At 45.8% G+C, this 13,411-nt stretch overlaps 1 protein-coding gene across 6 annotated transcripts in view; it reads right to left on the reverse strand.

Annotated features, from left to right (window-relative positions):
• FLNC (filamin C) overlaps positions 1-13,411 on the reverse strand; it is a 183,230-nt gene that overhangs the window by 95,144 nt on the left and 74,675 nt on the right. For all 6 annotated transcript variants that reach the window (XM_069229398.1, XM_069229400.1, XM_069229397.1 and 3 more), the window contains exons 3-7: positions 12,662-12,759; positions 6,239-6,389; positions 4,405-4,523; positions 1,980-2,057; positions 737-899 (exon numbers count right to left, since the gene is read on the reverse strand). In XM_069229398.1, coding sequence (XP_069085499.1) covers positions 737-899; positions 1,980-2,057; positions 4,405-4,523; positions 6,239-6,389; positions 12,662-12,759 — 609 coding nt within the window. The remainder of the gene's footprint in view (positions 1-736; positions 900-1,979; positions 2,058-4,404; positions 4,524-6,238; positions 6,390-12,661; positions 12,760-13,411) is intronic.

Genomic DNA, 13,411 nt, shown 5'->3' on the forward strand with positions numbered 1-13,411 from the left:
GCCCTGGTAACTCCCATTGTGAGGCTGATTGAAATTAACAGTCCACTCTTAATGAGAGCACAAGTATACAGTCGCAGTACCGCGGTCCTTGACGAGTTGACACATGTGAGTACGGGCACTGGCTTTATATCCATTAGAGAGCACTACACCCTGTCTATGAGTTGCACTTGTCTCTGCGCTATCAATGTCTGCAGGGAAGCCAGTACACCTTTGACTTGTCATGATATGACATTGTTTGGGGAAGAGATTATGAGGCAATGGCACTTAACATTGATTCAAAGTATATAGCAGTCTATTATCCTGGAGGGGCCTCTTCGCTTGCATCCGGCAACAGAGGGTCAATCTAGATCCTATACATGTAAAGAAATCAATAATGATGGATATTGTGTTACAGTGTTGAACTGGAAGGCTTCTGCTTTGCCAGCTCAACCCTGTCTAGGACAAGAGTGTAACAATATCACGTTAGCACCTTAGGGCTCGGCTGTAGCGACTGACAGAAAGGCCACTAGTTTGAGACATGAATCTCTTTTTGCGACTAACGTGTCTTGTTCTCTTGGATGCAAATCTACAGTGATGACTCTGAATGAACTATATTTGCCCAGCCATATGGAATGGGCTAGCTTACTTAAATGTAATCTGGCTCTAGTTGGTGATCAGAGATAGACTTGTTGAAAGGACATCTGATATGGACTCGCTGGAGTCCTCATGAATGAAGGCAAGCAATTACCATCCTCACCTGCTGTGTAGATGTCAAAGTAAGTGGGCTTGTTGGCTACATTGCCCACAGGTTCCAAGCCAGGTCCCCTCGCCGTCACTTTATTGGCATCTCCCAGGCCCATGCCCACATTGACGCTGAAGGGGCTCTTATCGATGTCCTGGCCAGCAAATAACACTGTGACCTGAAAGGCAAAGCTTGGCATGAGATCCATCAGGAATGATATTATGTACAGTGTTCTAAAAGTTGTCAAGGTGGTCTATTTGGTGTCCATGAGCCTGAGCCAAAATGGATTGAATGAACATGAAACACTCTTGTTTGGTGTTGTGTATTCAAAGCCTTGTTCTAAGTCTAAGTGAGGTTAAACAGAAGGACTGCGATGAGCAATACTTTAGTGCATTGACAGTATACAATGCATTGGAAGCTGTAGAAACTGTTGTTATCGCTGCCACTAGATCAAGCCATTTGTTTACAGAAGCTTATGGCTACCAACTTGGTTGGTGATAAAGAGAGGCAGTAAAACACGTCCCCACCATCGCAAAGATAGCACCTATCCGAATGCAAATGTCCTTCAAAAATAAGACAGAAAAAATCTGTTGAAGTCAGAGGCAATGTGGAGCACTGCTGACTGGAAAAAAGGTAGCCATCATTTTTAAAAGTAGATTATAAGCACTGATGTGGTGAAACACAATAATAATATCAGGTGAGTAAACTCTGAGTCGGCACACTTCATTTAACATTTTTATAGCTGGGCATATTTTGGCCATATTTTTGGAAAGACTGTGCAATTCTAAGAACAGAACCTATAAAAAAACAAAACACCAAAGAGCTAGAATATTTAGCCATTATAAGAGTAAACCGATGACGTATTCAGATGTGTACTGTTGTTATTAGCAAATGACACCGAGCAGAGAAAACTTAACAGCAAACAAATTCAAAAGAACTGAAAATGGCCGCCAGCCAGTCTTGAGTTCAGGCCGATCCATTTGCATTTGTCCTTTTGTAAAAAGTGGAAAACCTATCTCTTTAGTTGTTAATTCTTACCTACTTTCATCAACGTCCAACTCTTTGAGACCTCCGGGTATTTGTGCACTGAATACATTCTCTATTTCAACAGTTTGTGAGAGAAGAACAGCACATTGTCCATCATCAAGTATAACCTGATGTCTATTTTAACTTTTGTATGTTATCCTGGTGTTATACAAAGAGAGAAAGAATTGAGGGGCAAAGCCAGTGGACATGGAGAACCACTCTACATTCTTACCTTGTGCAGTCCAGCGACTTTCGGCACATAGGTCACAGAGTATGTCCTGTTCTTATCGTTGTTGGGGACCACTTTGGCCTGAAAGACATGAAAGGGCAGAAGAGAAGTCAACAGTCATGAAGAGAGCAGGATGACCCCTTGTCTCCCTCTATATTCATTGTTTAGAAACTGCCTCCACTCTGGAATAGGTCTTTATCTACCATGCTCCACACGTTGCCAGTGTTCCAGCAGCAGAGCATATGGATCGCTCTGGCAGATAAAACCAAACCTGTCTCTCAATCTATCTTCTGAAACCAGTTATGAGAAGGGGCCTGCAGTAGAAGGGCACTCAAGAACGTTGGGTACATGCCAGCGAGTGGTGTTGAAACACAGTTATCAAGAGCTGCTCTCATGCCAGGTTTTTAGGATGATCACAGACTATTCCATTTTTCATTCAGATTTGTTGTTGGCAGATTTATTGCATACGACTATCCAGAAAACCTGGCACAGATATGGATCTCAAGGGTGGCTGTTTGATGCCCTGCTCTATGCTGTTCTGTACAATATCACATTTGCATTAATCAGTGGCGCTAAACAGCACATGGAGGCTTACCTGTTCTGCCATCAATGCACTCAGACCCTCTAGTGTAGTCTCCCTGATTCTCCAGCACGTGTCTCACACATTAACTGAACCCTCACTCATTCCCCTCAGCCTCACTCACTTTATATTGCTAGCTTTGCCTAATCCTACCAATGCCCTTCAACAATGTGAGGGAGTCTCCCATATCCCAATTCCCAGCTCTCATATCCTCTAATAGGGACTTACCCTTAATCCCACTAGCCACAAAGAATTTTAATGTAATTTCAGTCATTGTCAGAACTGCTCCAAGCCAACAGTGATGGAGTGGACACCCATTTGTTTAATTTGAGTGGTGATTCTAAGTTCATGATCACTGCTGTCTGGCTTTTCCATCGCTCTGTTGGCACCAGCACACCAGGCCTCTTGTATGTCTAGTGCAGGGTTATAGACCCATAAAGGCATACTACTTTGGCATTCACAATGCCAGACTCACATTTCCCTTCCACCGTGTTGCATATCGAGGTTTGATTTAAGGGTTTCCTTCTTCGCGTCCTTGATCCCAATGAGACTTTATTTTATTTGTTTCTATGCGGTCTCACAAGTACCTTGTTCTTTAAACTCTTACAGTGGTTCATTGTTCTCAAGCACTCCGTTGAATCTTTGGAAACGTGTGTAGATTAAGACGATGGTGAGCATCAACCTCACACCATTTCAGTCCCTGACCCCAGTACCTTCCTCAAAGCTGATTCAGCACAATCAGAACACAAGATGAGTGGGGACCCACAGCAAAAGAGTTTCGGCAATGGTTCTTTTACTAGAAATAAATTCACCCACAATTGTTGGTACCCATCTGAGGGTACGTCTTGGAGTGCCTTTTTTATCTGATATGTGGTGTGAAAAGAAAGGCTCCTGCCACATCACAGACTGAAAAAAATGCATATATTTGTGGTAACTGGTGTGTTGGCAGGCCTCTAGCTATCTGACAGTGTGCACTTGTATATGCTCCCTCTACACCTCTCTGCTGCCCACTCCCCCAGATGGTAAATTCCCAAACTAAATTATTTCCAGCACGTGAGACCCTGATTATAAGGATTAGAGAGCAGAGGGAAGGTGACATATGTTTACATATGGTAAGAGACTTTCCAACAAGACTCTGACTCAAAATGAATGGTCAAGCTTGCCTGAAATATGAATGACTCTGCTTCAGTCACACTGGTCTTTTAGATGGATCTACCCATTTCGAAAACTCAAAGTTACCTAACAAGCCAATCTGTTTGTGGTGGTTGCCTTCTCAGAGGCAGGCATCACTTTGCACCAGCAGAGGATGTCCTGTTTGTGAAGGACAAAACTCATATAAAAGTACAGACTCTCATAAGGTATCCTAACTCATTTATGGCCATTGGTCAGACGGCCCCAGGCCCATGAATCTCACAGGACACTGAAAACTGCCTATTGGTATGGCACACACATTCTCTTGTTAATAAAGCTGTGAACCTGTGTCTTTATGAATTTTAGCACAAACATCTGACTCCTAAAGCTTTCCTGGGACACGAAAAAGCATGGGAATTTGAAGAGAGAAGAATTTACACATTTCTGCAAGGACTTGGAGCCTTTTAAAAAAAAAAACGGGATATAATCAACTGATAATGTACTGTGCCACTTATATAGCACACACAATGCAATTAATTGGTGCTTAAATAACTAGTGTTACTAATACCCAAATCAATGTTATCACGTTCATTAACTGAGTTGTCCCTTCCAGACCTCAGATTTGTGATCTAGAGATCTTAAGATTGATGGATAAAAGGCAGATGTGCCTGTTCTTTGACATCTTTCATGAAACACCAGCCAACAGAGTCCCCATACCTCCTCTTTGTGTCCTTCTGGGTCCTCGATGAACACCAACACTTCACCCAAGCCGGCCAGAATGGTCTCCACTGTGAAATGTGCTGGCTTCAGAACAATGTTCCCATGGGGCTCAATACCTGGGGCAAGGAAAGAATCAGACAAAAGGTTATCATTAATGGTTGGCATGGAATAACAGAACTACAGGATCTGTGATCCGCAAGAGAACATTGTGGACAGACACCAAGTCCACCAAATAACTAATAGCTTGACCCATGGAGCGAACTGCACTAGGTTAGGCCGCACAATTAATGCCACAGCAACTCCCATTGCATTTTGACGCTGCCTCAGATTTACGCTTTTTCATAAACCCGAGGCAGCACCTAAATCGAGCACGACCATAGGGGTGGCGTTAGCAAGGTGCAACAAGAAGAAATAACTTTATTCCTCCTCGTTTTTTGCTTTTTCTATGTGTGCTGCATTCTGCAGCATGCATAGAAAGAGCAAAATGCCAGACATGATTGTTTATGTGTGGGAAGGTGTCCCTTCCTGCACATAAACAATAATTTGAAAATGACGCTTTGGCATTCTGCAGCCCAACAGAAGTGCCAAATCGCCATTAGTGATTGTTTATGTGCAGGAAGGGACACCTTCCCACACATAAACAATCACACCCCTCAATGCAGACGTCCTGCGTTGGTGCTGGCAGCTAAATTTAGCAACAGTGCAGGGGGCAACACAGGGATGTGTCGTGTTCAATTAAATATGGTGCATCCCTGCATTGTGAAAATTACAGAGCGTGGCGCCGCCAATTTCGGCCCAGCATCGCACTCCATCATTTCCCTATAAATATGGGCCTATATGTCCAGAGACAACGCAACAATAATACTTACACAAGCAATGACATATTATTGTTAATATTCAACAAGCAACCACCCTGAACCAAACCACTACACTGATATTAATAGTCATCAGTCTAATATTGTGTATGTCTGTAGAAAGAAACTACCGATGAAGTGAAAATCAATGCCAGGCAGAGCCAAAAAACATTGACTGGAAAAAGAGTGGGCATCATACTACACATTTAGGAAGTACAAAATGTCAATTAGTGTCCTTTGAGTCTTGGAAGATTAGTCTGTGTGGGGAGGGAGCGTGAGGGTAGAGGGACAAGGAGTGGAAGAGGTAATGAGGAGGGAGGGGGATGGTTAGAGAGAGAGAGAGAGAGAGACAAAGAGCCTGGGAGAATGAGGCAGAAAGGAAGAAAGAGAGAAGCAAAGAGAGAAAAGCATGCACTGCTTTAAGAGGCCACAAAAAAGAAAAACAATCACCCACCACACAGACTTCAGAAGCTCAACCCACCACAGAAATACAAACAATGTCAGCTTGTGTACCTGTAAACTGCTCACAACAAGACAGCAGATAAAGCTGATCATTGGTAATGCATTGTGTGTGGAACACAGAATATGAAGTTCCCTCTAGGTAAAGGCCAAAAAGTCTTAAATAAATGCCTTGGCGGAGGATACAACCAACCCCTTGTTTATCAGTTGGATCTTGACCCAGAGGAAGTAGTTTGGCCCAAATAGATTGGCTCTAATTTATTAGCTGATTCAAATGATCAAATCATCCAAAACATAAGTTCCTGCTTTTGTTCAAAATTCACAATTCCTCAATGATGTGTAGGCCAAGGCTTTCCTATGTACATAAGTGACATATAAAGAGTTGAATGGAAATTGGTTCCCTGCCAGTTCTTATATGATTGTCCAACATCTTATGTCACCTTGATCAGATAAGATTATTGTGGTACCCCAGTTCAGCTATAGCCTTGAACCCCTCCGCCCTTCTCTGCAGTACCCACCTGGTCCATATGCTTTGGCTTTTTTTGGGTGAAGTTGCTTGGATCTGAGGGGCGCTCCAGGCTTCAGCTTGGCTTTTGGAAATTGTGACAGGTAGGTCATGACAGAATGTTCATCTACATTGGGATCCACGATCTCCTCTGGTGCAATAACCTGTAACACAATAAAAGATGGTGAGGAGCTACGCATCAAGGTAGCGGTATTGGTCTTATACACTTCTTGAAAGAAACAGCTATCAGGTTTGGGCTATCACAATTGCTTGGGAGAGATATATAGACATTTAAAGCTGTTGAATGGATGTTTTTCCTAAAAATGACAGAAGGTAGGAGCAAGTTATGATAGATTGTGCAGTGATTGATGGATCAGTCTGTCTTTGGATGGGTGGGTTAAAGAGAGCTGAATCTTACGAAAGCAGTGGTTGAGCATTTCATTTAGGGTTCAACACTCAGCTCTTGGTACCTGTCATGAAGAGAGGCTCTGACAGTGACAACAAACTAGAGAAATACCACTACTCCCAGTGAAATGGATGTGGATGAAAAAAGTGTTCAATGGTGTACTTGCAAAGATGTGGTGGGTCGATGAGTATCTGGGATATTGAGATGCCGTCTACAGCAATGCTCATGTGTTGACAAATAGTATTATTCTGGTCCTGAGAAAGACTTTTCTGTTTGACTTTCCTTTTCTACACGCACACATCTGTTTCTTCTGCTGGGCTGTACTGTCCTTGTGACTGTTTCACATGCACACAGTTAGAACGGGACTACAATTTCCTTCTAAAGGCATTCCCTTAGGAAAAACATGCTTCTCTCAATATGTCTGCACTTTAAAGCATGAAAATGGTCAAATGAGCTGTTAATTTTTCTATATGAGAGGACATTTTGTTGCATTTTTACTTTCAAAATTATTTTACAAGAGGTTTATATTTTCTTATAGAATTTCATTATATAGAGAACCATTTGGTTGTGTTCAGTCTCAAATTATATGCACGCTATGGGCAAAATATATCTGTGTATATACTAACTTGTAAATCTACTCCTAAACCAAGGTATACCTCTTCACTTTTTTGATATTCACCATATCTGAGTGAAGACTTACATGCCTCCATCCCCTCAAATCAGAGGGCGAGCCTCCTACATCATACACATTTTAAGTTACACCTAGTAAACCTTCACTTATTGATGCATTGCTCTGCCATCGGGTGGAGATCTCCCTACGTAATAAAGGTCATTATTTTTGCACAATTTAAAATATTTATTCTGAAACTGGAAGTAATAAAATAAAATGTTACAGCGCATAAACTCATCAAACTAAATGAGCACTAATGAATAAAATAATCTAAATATATCAATTTAATTAATAAATATTCATTTTAAGCAGTACATTTAAAATAATTACTATACTTAACAATTAATGTTTATTTAAATGTCAGTACACTTGTATTTAATTAGTTTAAATACTTGCACCATGTTTAAAAAGAAGTTTAAAAGTGTAATTTCATTTTTAATGATGTTTATTATTATTGTTTTAAAAAAGGGTTAAAAGTCATCAATAAGTATACAGATGTTGTAATTGATATTATTATATATATAAATTAAATGTCACAATTAATTTAATTTAATCAACATTCGTTCCTACGATGCATAATTGATTGCCTGCCTCCATTCTTTTATATGGGAATGAGTTGCCAATGCTTGTGGGAGCACATGTATGGTGCTTGACTTTCTCAAAGTCTGGCCTAGAGCGCATTTGTTAAAAAAAACAAAGGTTACAGGGACGTTAGAGTTAGGTTCAGAATTTAGTAGTACAAACCATCGAAATTAGAGTTGTTTCAAATTACTATAATGCACGCCCTAAGGTAACCATAACTCGCGCCCCCACCATGCACAGGTTTTTCTTTAAAAATTTGACTACTAGTGTTTCATTTATACTTTTAAAGAAGTTATAGAAGTTCTCATGACTGCTGTAATATCAGAGGTAATTAGCAGTGCATGGCGAGAGCGCCAGCTATAGTAAGTAACTTTAGGGTGCGAGTTATAGTTACTTGAAAGAACTCTAACTATACCTGCTGAATTTCTAGTGTTTTGGATGAGTAAATTCAGAACTTAGCTATAACGTCCCTGTAATCTTTGTTTTTTTCAGTGAATTTCTAAGGTCTTTTAAATTCTATTTCCTAACTATAACGTCGCTGTAACCTTAGGTTTTCACAATGAATTGCTACAGCTTCTTTAACGTGAAGTAATTTTCAATGCTATACTTTAATCCAATCACCACCATGCATGGCTTTCAGCCAGGCCGTGCAGGCAACCCCTATAACACCACAACCCCGCACTGCGCTTTGGCTGCAGGGCCTGGCCTGTGGACAGGCCCTGCAGCCAATGCCTATAACCATCCTACCTAGCGCTACGCACGGACCTTCGACTGTGTGCATTGGGAGTTGACCAGAGGGCCGGGTCGCAGCCAAGGCCCTGCAGCCAATGCCTATAACCACTGAACGCTGAAATGCGCTGAGCTGTGCTGAACTGCGCTGCATACTGCCTTTGGCCGGGCGCAGCGGGGGTTGGCCGCAAGGTCTGTCCTATGACCAGGCCCTAAAGCCAACCCCTATATCAAACCAACCCCGCATGGCTCCTTCCCCAGGCTTATCTTGTCCCCGGAGACCCAATCCCCTGGGGGACAGCCTAAATATAATTTTTGTTTTCCGGGAGGAAGGGCCAGAACCCCACTTCCCTGGACGATCTCAGCCCTGAGTACTGCATCACCTAGGCTCTGGCCTAAATATTTAATTTTTGGGGGGGCCACACGACCCCCCCTATCTAGGCCTATCTCGGCCCTGGGGACCCCATCTCCCAGAGATCGGCCTAAACATTTATATTTTTTTGGAGGAGGGAGTCCACGTGGCTCCCCTGTCCAGGCCGATCCCCTCCACAGGCCAATCTTGGCCTCTGGGACCCCTCTCACCGGGCATGGCCTAATTATTTATATTTTGGGGGTGGGGCATGTGACCTCCTCTCCCCATTCCAGGAGCCTGGCCTAATTTTTTTTTTTGGGGTGGGCAGGCTGTGAGGCCCCTCTCCCCAGGACCGATCTCGGCCCAGGAGACCCAATCCCCCAGGGCCCAGCCATGTGACATGGGTACCCCTGAGGGCATTCAGTCACAATGTTGGGGACTGTGGGGAAAGCCTGAAGGTCCCTATGGTCCCAGCTGGTTCCCTTCCTAATTTGGGATACAGCATTGTTGTCACAGAGAGGGAGCTGCTAGGGCAGCTCCCTCTCTGTGAGAGCAATGTTTCCTCTGTCTCCCTGCCTGCATCTCCACGGACAGGGAGACAGAGTAAAACCTCTGCTCGCAATGATAGAGAGCTGTTTGACAGCTCTCTCTTCCTGCAAGCAGAGTGTTTGCTGTGACTTGACCGCAGCTGTCAAACCTGCAGCCAAGCCACAACAAACAGTTCTGTCACAGGGGTGGGCACCCCAGGACATAGCAGGAGCCAGCTGTAGGGAGTGGCGGTCCCCAGGGCCATCAGTGGCTCCTCGAGAGGTGCCACATGCTCCACTCCAAAAAAAATAGTCCAGAGGAGGTGGTGGTCCCAGGGGCTGCGGAGGTCCCCTTTTCTTTTTTTGACATTTGCCCCAGGGAGTTGGTGGTCCCCAGGGCTGCAGGGGACCGGGCAGTCCCCTGCTGATAATTACAGGAACACCTCTGGGGAGGTGGTGGTGGTCCCCAGGGCTGCAGGGGTGTTTGTGTGGCCCCCACACACAATTTAAGAAATGCCCTAGGAGGTGGTGTTCCTCAGGCACTTAGGGGGACGGCCACACACCCCCCTTCACACAATTTAAGAAATGACCCTGGGAAGTGGTGGTCCCCAGTGCTCGGGGGCCACACAGCCCCCATGCAGGCAATTTAAGAAATGCCCTCAGGAGGTGGTGCTACTCGGACTGCAGGGAACTGGAGGGTCCCCCCTGCATTAAAATGTAAATACCCCAGGGACTTGGCCCACCCGGAGGCCTCACATAAACAAGGTTTTTTTTGCCACAAATTTGCAGCATTTTTTTAAATGCTTTTTAGCCCTTGGGTTCCCTCTGGGACACTACCACCAAAGCAAAGTGGTCAGGGTGTCCCTGCCCTGGCCCCTTTTACTTTTTTCTTTACATATTTTAGTGGGACTCATCTGAAGCCGAGTCCCAAATAGCTGCCAACACTTCCTGGTTTGAAGTGTTGGCAGCCAATCAAAGCTCTGCATTTGCCATGCATGAGCTCTTAATCTTTGTGAAGTCGTCTCAGCCAGAGATATACAAATTTGTTTCCCTTTAATTTCTCAAAAACTACTGAATGGATTTACACCAAATAGGCAAAACCGAAAGCTAGTTTTCTGACTAATTTGGTGTACTTCAGTCCAGTGGTACAGGCTGAAGTCCTGTCTAAGTGCCCTATTAACATTGGAAATGCAACTTTTTTGGACCCCCCCTCTTTTTCTCTGCCCCTGCTTGATGGATCACCCCAAAACCTTCTGTGCGCAACAAGAATTACCAGCACACTTTTTTGGGAACATTTCATGAAGATTCGTCAAACGGTTCCAAAGATATAGGCAAGTCAAAAACTATAATTATCTAGTGGCAACCGCTCCTAGGTTTTTTTTTTATATATATATATATATATATATATATATATATATATATGAAAATAGAATCAAGCTCACTATTCTGATTTCTTCCTTTGGTTGGGGAATTTTTACTACTCACCCAGATCCAGAGCCCCCTTTCTAGAGAAAGGTATTTGCTGCTACATTACAGTGTGTTGTGTGCACACTCCCCAAGCATCTGGGCACTTAGGGGGTCATTCTGACCCCGGCGGTCTAAGACCGCCGGGGCCAGGGTCGGCGGGAGCACCGCCGACAGACCGGCGGTGCCCCGCAGGGCATTCTGACCGCGGCGGTTCGGCCGCGGTCACATTCGGAAAACCGGCGGGAGCTGCCCTACAGAATCCTCCATGGCGGCGGAGCGCCAATGGCATGGGCACTGCAGGGGCCCCCATAAGAGGGCCCCACTTAGTATTTCAGTGTCTGCTTTGCAGACACTGAAATACGCGACGGGTGCAACTGCACCCGTCGCACCTTCCCACTACGCCGGCTCAAGTCTGAGCCGGCGTCCTAGTGGGAAGGTTGATTTGCCCTGGGCTGGCTGGCGGCCTTTTGGCGGTCGCCCGCCAGCCCAGGGCAAATCCCAAAATACCCTCAGCGGTCTTGCGACCGCGGAGCGGTATTTTGTTGGGGGAAGTCTGGCGGGCGGCCTCCGCCGCCCGCCAGACTCTTTTTCACCCCCTTAGGGGGTCATTCTGACCCCGGCGGTCTAAGACCGCCGGGGCCAGGGTCGGCGGGAGCACCGCCGACAGACCGGCGGTGCCCCGCAGGGCATTCTGACCGCGGCGGTTCGGCCGCGGTCAGATTCGGAAAACCGGCGGTCTCCCGCCAGTTTTCCGCTGCCCTACAGAATCCTCCATGGCGGCGGAGCGCGCAACGCCGCCATGGGGATTCTGACACCCCCTACCGCCATCCTGTTCCTGGCGGGTCTCCCGCCAGGAACAGGATGGCGGTAGGGGGTGCCGCGGGGCCCCTGGGGGCCCCTGCAGTGCCCATGCAAATGGCATGGGCACTGCAGGGTCCCCCGTAAGAGGGCCCCACTTAGTATTTCAGTGTCTGCTTTGCAGACACTGAAATACGCGACGGGTGCAACTGCACCCGTCGCACCTTCCCACTACGCCGGCTCAATTCTGAGCCGCCGTCCTAGTGGGAAGGTTGATTTGCCCTGGGCTGGCGGGCGGCCTTTTGGCGGTCGCCCGCCAGCCCAGGGCAAATCCCAAAATACCCTCAGCGGTCTTGCGACCGCAGAGCGGTATTTTGTTGGGGGAAGTCTGGCGGGCGGCCTCCGCCACCCGCCAGACTCAGAATCACCCCCTAAATGCTGACATGGCATCTGTTATGTAAGCCCATCTAGCCATCTAGCGCCCTGGAGACAACTGAAAGGGTGTAGCTTGGTCAGTCTGATTGGAAGGTTGGGAGGTGGGCGGGGGGGAGCTTAAGATATTCCAGCAATCATGCTGGGACACATTGTTAAACACATTATATGAGAAGCAGGACCTGAAAGGTGTTTAAGGGGCAGTGGAAAGAGAGCCGAGAGTGGATAATTGTTAGGGGCACTTAAAACCCAATATTGTTCAACCTAATCAACATTTTTATGCCTTCAAAACATACAGGAGTCAGTAAGGGCATGTAAAAAATCACAGGTGAAATCCAAACAGACACTTCACATTACCCCACTGACGCACTTGTACCCAACTATTTAGTACAGAATACATTTTAGAGGAGTGTAACACCCAAGACATCTCCCAGAGCTACGCCCCTGACAACTGCCCCCACACGCCGTCGTACCTGTGGCACTCCGAGCCAGTCATCAGCTTGCTGCATGGCTTCCCGGGCATTCTCCACAGGCTGGGCAGGGTCCCAGGTCTCCCAGTCAGGACACAGCCCTGTAGGTGAGATGAGAGGAGGACAGTGAGTAAAGGAATGTGGCTGTGACTTGTATACTTCGACACTGACGGTGCAAGCAGTACCTCGCTTGTCCTCCAGGGGGCATGAGACCACTGAGCACACGCACTTGCAACATCTCCATTGATAGGTCCATGGCATTAGGCCCCTTAGCACACACCCTTACCATAACTCCACTTATGTGTCCATGTCATGAGACCTCTGAGCACACGGCATTGACTCCATTTGTGTGTAGATGTCATGAGACCCCCGAGCACACACACCTGCCATAATTCCATGCATGTGTCTATGTCATGAGACCACTGACCACAAGCACTTGCAACGTCTCCACTGATAGGTCCATGGCATGACCCCCGAGCACACACATCTCTTTCCATTCACGTGTCCTTGTCTTGAGAGGGAATGAATCAGATATCATGGAGTATAAATACCTGTTATGACTAGGACCGAGCCTAAGAATGTTTAGGCCCCGGGATGAAAGGGCAAAGTTTGCGGCCTCTCTAAATTGCATATGACCTCACGTCTCAGTCAGTAATGCAAAGTGACATCACAGGAAATGGCATCACTTGACCTTTCATCCTCTTTGGTAACATTGAAGTAGCTTTACAAGATGCAACTTGGCATCAGTCAAAT

The sequence above is a fragment of the Pleurodeles waltl genome, chromosome 4_1 (genome assembly GCF_031143425.1).
Source record: "Pleurodeles waltl isolate 20211129_DDA chromosome 4_1, aPleWal1.hap1.20221129, whole genome shotgun sequence".
NCBI lineage: Eukaryota > Metazoa > Chordata > Amphibia > Caudata > Salamandridae > Pleurodeles > Pleurodeles waltl.